Source organism: Phaseolus vulgaris, chromosome 3, assembly GCF_000499845.2.
Source record: "Phaseolus vulgaris cultivar G19833 chromosome 3, P. vulgaris v2.0, whole genome shotgun sequence".
NCBI lineage: Eukaryota > Viridiplantae > Streptophyta > Magnoliopsida > Fabales > Fabaceae > Phaseolus > Phaseolus vulgaris.
This window is the reverse complement of record NC_023757.2, coordinates 13,453,216-13,461,045: the sequence shown is the minus strand read 5'-3', so window position 1 is coordinate 13,461,045 and position 7,830 is coordinate 13,453,216. Positions and strand designations below refer to the sequence as shown.

The 7,830-nt window shown below is 35.3% G+C and overlaps 1 protein-coding gene across 3 annotated transcripts; it reads left to right on the top strand.

Moving 5' to 3' along the window:
- The first annotated feature begins 236 nt into the window (after positions 1-236).
- LOC137806732 (calcium permeable stress-gated cation channel 1-like) lies at positions 237-7,006 on the top strand. Of its 3 annotated transcripts, none has more exons than XM_068606988.1 (12): positions 237-405; positions 1,115-1,473; positions 1,551-1,706; positions 2,397-2,532; positions 3,095-3,196; positions 3,464-3,580; positions 3,671-3,751; positions 4,204-4,544; positions 4,637-4,882; positions 5,578-5,902; positions 6,006-6,239; positions 6,412-7,006. In XM_068606988.1, the coding sequence occupies exons 2-12, from the start codon at positions 1,160-1,162 to the stop codon at positions 6,682-6,684; spliced, it is 2,325 nt and encodes a 774-aa protein (XP_068463089.1). In that variant the 5' UTR covers positions 237-405; positions 1,115-1,159; the 3' UTR covers positions 6,685-7,006. The 3 variants fall into 3 exon arrangements, with proteins under 3 accessions (XP_068463089.1, XP_068463088.1, XP_068463090.1); XM_068606987.1 differs by having other exon boundaries at positions 304-689; XM_068606989.1 differs by lacking the exon at positions 237-405 and adding an exon at positions 686-913.
- The last annotated feature ends 824 nt before the right edge of the window (positions 7,007-7,830 follow it).

Here is a 7,830-nt window from a genome sequence, read left to right as displayed (position 1 = left end):
TTTATTCGTTTGTTGGTTAATTTCATCAATCTCTGACACCAACCTCGTCTCTCTTACTTTTATGTCTAACACGCTCTTTATGATCGCGTGAGTCCCACTCTTTCAATTCTCAACAAACAATGAGGAAGTAGCCGTTGCAGGAGTCCACGTGGCACCTTGCCGACATGTTGTTTGGATTGGAGTCCACATGCTGCTGAGCTTATTTGATCTTTCTAACTATTACCAATCATTTTCACAAAATCACATACATTGTTAATTATTAATATTTAGCAATATTTTGCACAAAATCTCACATAAATAAATAACAGTAGCAAATAAAATAAAACTATGACAGTGGTGCACGGGGTGTAAGAAATAGAATGAGTTGAGATAGATGATTCAGTGTTGTGTTGTTCGCCGTAACAAGTAAGCTCCAACACAGTCTTTTATTACCCTCCCCTCTCTCTCTCTCTCTCTCTCTCTCTCTTTTTCTCTCTCCTTCTGGCTCTTTCCATGGAAACCAATCTGAATGTCAGTGATCTCCTTAGATAATTGGTGTGTTTGGTAGGAAAGGGTTTCAAAGTGACGTGTCTTCTAAGGAGGTTTCACTGCACGGCGGTGGCGGAATCTTCTTGCTTCGTTCCCTCTCGAAGATATCCGAATACCATTTGATTCAACTTTGGATCTTCTTCTCTGATTTCCTTTCATTGGTGGGTTAAAACTCACTTGGGGTTTTCCCTGACCCAACTCTGTCTCTGCAATAACCGCAAACTATGACCTTTATTTTATTTTCTATTTCCTGAAAAAAAAGGCTTTTGTATATTTGTTTCTCCGTTTTAGCCCAAGAGGAGTTAAATCTGTTGTTGTAGTAAAGGAAAGTTTGATAAATTTCTTTGCTTTTGGGTGTCTATAGTTAAGGGTAGATCAGAGAATGGTAAGAAAGCTCAAACAAAGACGAGGAATTGGTTATAAGTAATTTGTGTGAATTTTATGGAGAGAAAAAAAAAGTTTCTTCTTGCTAACTTTGCTTGTGTCGATATCCACATTAAAATGAATTTCGACACGATTTTACTAAATTATCTGTTTTTTTTAATCTACCCTTGTTAGTTACTATTTTCTTTTGATTGTTTTACAGGTGCATACAGTGTGTTCTGTCTAGACTTTCTAGAGGGCAAAGAAAATGGCTACACTTGAAGATATTGGGGTTGCGGCTGGGTTGAACATTTTGAGTGCTTTTATTTTCTTTGTGGCATTTGCTATTCTGAGGCTTCAACCTTTCAATGATCGTGTGTACTTCCCAAAATGGTACCTGAAGGGTCTAAGAACAGATCCTGTGCATGGAGGAGCGTTTGTGCGCAAGTTTGTGAATTTAGACTGGAGATCATATATTAGGTTTTTGAATTGGATGCCAGCTGCACTTAGAATGCCGGAGCCTGAACTTATTGACCATGCTGGATTGGACTCTGCTGTTTACTTGAGGATTTACTTGATAGGGTATGGATGAACAATGAGTGAATACCACATCTGCTGAGGAGAACATGATCCTAATGTTCTATGTTTCTGTTATGCAGACTTAAAATCTTTGTTCCTATAGCATTCCTGGCATGGGCAGTTCTTGTTCCTGTCAATTCCACAAGTACCGGGCTAGAAGGGGCAAAACTGGACAACATAACTTCCAGCGACATTGATAAACTCTCGATTTCAAATGTTCATAGTGAATCTCAAAGGTTTTATAACCATCATCCTGTGCTATTACTGTTTTGCACTTTTGCTGCTGTATCTTCATGCTATTTAGTAAATTAGTTTCTAATCCAGAGCACTACCTGCCTGCACTTAAAGATGCATTGTTGATCAAATATATATGCTTTATCAATGTTGAGGATTTAGGTCTATTGTTCAACTTTTGCCTCTGCATCTTCATGTTATTTAGGATTAGTTTATAATCCAAAGTACTAGCTGCATATAAAGATGTATTGCTGACCAAAATATATATAGTTTAACTATGTTGAGGCTTTATATCTAGTGTTCAACTTGGTGCAACCCTAATATACAATGGAAATCTTAACTCTTCTACGTCTTTTCACTAGATTCCGTGATTATATCTTAATTATTTTTGTTCTCTCAGAATCTTTATCATTATTTCTTCTCTTCTCCTAATTCTGTGATTAAATCATACTTTCTCTGCCTTCTCATGAGAATCCTTATCATTACATTTTAGATAAGATAACTTGCTTCTCCATTTCAATTATCAGCATTTCATTTTTGTATGCATAATCTCACTTGTTAAAAGTTATGAAGTTACTGTTATGGTGGTCCATGTCAATCTATGGTTGTATACTTATTATACAATTTTTTTTTTTAAATTGCTATTGCTATTATGACTGTGTGCTCTACTAAAGTTTTGTACTCTTCCTCAGGTTTTGGGCACATATTGTTGTTGCTTATGCATTTACCTTTTGGACATGCTATATTTTAAAAAGGGAGTATGAAAAAGTTGCCGCAATGAGATTGCAATTTCTTGCTGCAGAAAAACGCCGTCCTGATCAATTTACGGTAAATTTGATTTTTCCCATTTTAACAAGGAACTTTTCTTTGTATTATTGTTGCATATTTTGGTTATGTTTTTGTCTACCACACTCACTTTTTTTGAGTTTGGGCAGCTTTGAGATTGAGACCAAGCAATGAAACTTTGATGTTTTTGTGTTTGAGGTAGTATGCTACTTGGTCATTTTTTCTAGGCTGACCTTGATCATATACAGCATGATCTTCTTTACTTTACGACTCTGTAGATTACTAGTGAGGAGTGGCTGGTCATAGGCCAGCATATTAACATACTAGCTATCTATGGAAGGTGTATAAAAGGGGTATAAAAGCATATTAATATGGAGTGATGACTGTTATACTGCTTTTGAAAGAGCTGTCTAATCTGTCATCATTTTTCTCTTTAACAAGTTTTGGGAAATTGTAGTCATGGACCGAACTGTTACACCAGTTACATGTTGGCATTTAGATATGTGAGAGATATTTGATCAATTATATTTTTTTTTTATAAAAGCTTTCATGTCAGGCAAACTGATCAATTATATTTTGCTTATTGATTTTTTTTTTCCTTTAGGTGCTCATTAAAAACATTCCACCAGATCCTGATGAATCTGTAAGTGAGCTTGTGGAGCATTTTTTTCTGGTCAATCATCCAGATAACTATCTTACTCACCAGGTTGGTTCCACCTACTGTACTGCCACAATTTTTGTTCTAACTTAAGAATTTAAGATGCATTGAGCGATGATTTATAATTTGAAAGTCTCATCTTTTAATGCAATATTAAATTTGTTAATGATCTCATTGTTTCTTAAATGATGTATATGAAACATTGAGTACTCATTAACTAGATAGATCTATTAGGAAAAATGTAATTTTAACCTTGCATTTGAGACTGAGGGGAAAATAGTTTGTTTAAGCTTATTTTTTGTGACATTATCGCAGGTTGTTTATAATGCAAACAAACTATCAAAGTTGGTTAAAAAGAAGAAGAAGTTGCAGAATTGGCTTGTATATTACCAAAACAAACTTGAAAGAACCTCAGAAAGACCTCAAGTAAAGGTATTTAATTTTAATCTGACATGCATTCAGAAGTTTGTCATAACTATTTTTCAGATTTACTACAATCTTCCTCTCTTATTTTTTTACTAGACTGGTTTCCTTGGTCTTTGCGGAATGAAAGTAGATGCTATTGATCATCACAACACTGAAATTGACAGATTGTCAAAGGAAGTAAGTACCATTTGTTTTCTTTTAGGAGTTTTTATCACTGCATGAAAATATTTTTTAATATGAACTCATCGTGCAAATAATATATTGAACAAATTTTGCAAATAATTCTTACACGGGAATGAAATGTTTGGAAACAGACATGATATGCCATTTTTTGTTGTCTTTCTTCTTTATTACATGCATGGGTATTATTCTGCTTTCAAGGTGTTATTTGTTCATATAAATGACTCTGAATTCTTGCCTTCACTTATTATTGCAATTAGACAATTTTCTGATTTTTTCACTAGAACTTTGTGCAACTAAAATTTGGGAGGATTTAAACAGATACTGAAGTTGTTTAACACAATTTTCCTTAGGATATAATATCTGCAGATTTAATATCCCTTATTATGATTTCATAAATTTTGTTTCCCGTGATGATTGCAATGAATCAAATTTATTGTCTTCCACAGATAGCTTTAGAGAGAGATACGGTCACCAATGATTCCAACTCTGTCATACCTGCTGCATTTGTTTCGTTTAAATCACGATGGGGTGCTGCAGTTTGTGCACAAACCCAACAAACCAGAAATCCAACACTGTGGTTGAGTGAGTGGGCTCCAGAGCCACGAGACGTCTATTGGTCAAACTTGTCGATTCCTTATGTTTCCCTCAGTATTAGAAGGTTGATCATTGCTGTTGCATTCTTTTTTCTCACCTTCTTTTTCATGATCCCAATTGCAATTGTACAAAGTCTTGCAAGTATTGACGGAATCCAGAAAAGAGCGCCATGGTTGGATCCTATTATTAATGTGTAAGTCTGATCTCACAGTTGTACCTCTGAAGATATAATTCCATCGCATGCATCCCTAGAGGTTACTTATTTGAATTTACTTTATTGTGCAGTCCTTTCATTAAGTCATTCATTCAAGGTTTTCTACCTGGTATTGCATTGAAGCTTTTTCTCATCTTTTTGCCAACAATATTGATGATCATGTCAAAGTTTGAAGGCTTTGGATCTATTTCATCTCTGGAGAGGAGATCAGCTTCTAGATACTATCTTTTCAATCTTGTTAATATATTTCTTGGGAACATACTTACCGGAACAGCATTTGAACAGCTGGACACTTTCATTCACCAACCTGCCAATGAGTAAGTCATTCAAGATACAAGCGTCTCTTTCCCCTTTTGAAAATATTTACTCCTTCTGATTCTTAATACAAGACTTTTAAAATAATCATACATACAAATGAAAGTAATTAATTTAGGGTGTGCTTTTTTTAAATATTACCAATGTACACCAAATTAATCTTCATTATTAATGACTTAAAATTTCTTCTCACTATTCGTTCATTCAGAAAAGAAATCCTCATAATATTTATAATAAGAGTAGCGAAGGAAAATAAATCTAAAGTTTTATGAAAATTATAAGGCATTATAAAAAAGGAAACAAATCTAAAGTTGTATAGAAATTATAAAATACCTTATAAAAAGAACCAACGATTTCTTTTAAAATGGCCCTTATAAGGACAGGAGGGGGTACATTTTTGTCATGATATTTCCTTTGTTTGATTTCTTACATATGTTCTACAGAACCAAATTCTGGGTATGTAAATTTGTAGTACTTGTACTTGTGGTGCTCAACTATTACATCATGCTATTGTAACATATACAGCAAGAGGAAAGATATTCTACTTTTGGATATACTTTTTAATTTGCTATTTGAGAACCTTGATGTTGGTGCTGGTGCTCTTAACCGATAAATATGGTTCCACCCATTGCTCCAAGATCTTGTCTTAATTTACGCCATGTCGATATGATAAAAAATCTTTGTATATTCATGTCAGATATCCTATAACAATCGGCACTGCAATTCCTTTGAAAGCAAGTTTCTTCATCACCTATATAATGGTTGATGGATGGTCTGGTATAGCTGCGGAGGTTTTGATGTTGAAACCGCTAATCATATATCACTTGAAGAATTTTTTCTTGGTGAAGACTGAAAAGGATAGGGAGGAAGCTATGGATCCTGGGAGTATTGGTTTCAACACAGGAGAACCTCGAATACAGTTGTACTTTTTGCTGGGTTTAGTCTATGCTGCAGTGACACCTACTGTTCTTCCTTTCATAATAGTTTTCTTCGGGCTGGCCTATGTTGTGTTCCGTCATCAGGTAGTTTAGTGACCAAGAATTGTATTGTACATGTGACGATTGTGTAATTTGAGTTTCTTGCCATGCATACATATAAGTGAAACACCTTTTTTTCCAATTGCAGATAATCAATGTTTATAATCAAGAGTACGAGAGTGGTGCAGCATTCTGGCCTGATGTCCACTTTCGTATCATTCTTGCGCTGATAGTGTCACAGATAGTTCTGATGGGACTCCTGACCACCAAAAAGGCTGCTTCATCAACTCCATTTCTCATTGTACTCCCAATACTTACGATATGGTTCCATAGATACTGCAAAGGCCGCTTTGAATCTGCATTTGTTAAATATCCCTTGCAGGTACGTCAATTAATCATTCTCAGGGCTAATAAAATGATGCTCCCTTTTAGTACTTTTAATGCTAAAGTTTATCATTTCGCATGGTTCTGTATTCCTATCACTCATCTTACCCATAAACACGTTTTCTCTGTCATGAAATTCTTATGTTGCTCGTTTGTAAATATGTGAACAGGAAGCAATGATGAAAGACACATTGGAACGAGCCACAGAACCTAACCTGAACTTGAAAGCTTACCTTCAGAATGCCTATGTCCATCCAGTTTTCAAGGCCAGCCTCGGTGAGGACGATGACGAAGACGAAGAGGCTATCAGTCTGAAGTGGGAAACTGAGAGTATTGTGCCCACAAAACGGCAATCAAGAAAGAACACACCATTGCCTAGCAGAATTAGTGGTGCATCATCTCCTTCTCTTCCTGATGGCAGTCGAAATCGGCCAGAGCCATAAATCATGGACCAAGGAATGATATCATCGTTGTTGGAGCAACCACAACACTATGTGCATATCGATTGACACGTGATTCCAGCATAAACCAAGAAAGCTGAGGGGTAACAAGCTAGTGTTGGACTTTGTGATCGGCACGAACGAAGTTTAAAGGTAGAGAGATTCTTTGATAATATTTTGGATTTTGTTAATAGAGAATTTGTTCCTATGATGTAGAATGGTAGTTATACTTTCAAATATGTATCACCTTGGAATGCTGTAAATTATCCAAAAACTCATCATGGTTTAAGATTCTGTGAATAATCTTCTCCCTTTTACCTTTGAATTTTCTTCTACTTCTGCACATCTTTAACACTCAATCCCTTCCTTCCTTCCTTTCTACTAAGTTTCTTCAATTTGATAGAATGGGTTCAACTTGATCCCTTCTTCAAAATATCATATTTTTTCATTCAATCCTAGGGGTTTTAAATTGTCCCCATTTAACAATTATTTTATTAAATTTTACAAAAAAATTATAAAATAAAAAGTTGTTAGCGACTGTTAGCTATCGTAACGATGACAATATTATTTGTATTATATTATTATAGAATATTATACTATTAAGTTTATCATAATTATATGCTCTATAATATTAAATGTAGAAAATTAATTTATATAATAATATTCAAACTTAATTAGGTATATCACTTGATCTTACAAGATCGGGTTCCTCCTAGGGTGAGTCCTACTGTATTTGTCTTTCAGCTTTCACGACCTCCAGGCATGGTGGTTTTCGGTTGGTTCTTCCTTTCTCCGAGATGAGTGGGGGAACCTGCAAAGACACTCCAATAATCAAGTTAGTTTGAGTAGAAAGTGTAGGTGAGTTGAGAGTAAAAAATTCCCTTGCCTCTGGTATTTATACCTTTTGGATGGACCCCAACTATCATGGGCCTACTCGTGGGTCCATAAGAAGGCTCAATCATACCTAAATCTTGATTTACCACTGACTTGGCTTAATTACAGTTAATTGTGAATTTACTGGTTGTGTTTGGATAAAGGGGGTCACTTGGCCTTATTGGCCATTCGCCCATATCAACATTCTCAACTATTCGGTAGTACATTTGTCCCCCAGACTCAAGTGGAGTGATTTGAGTGTAACGTAGAGTTTGT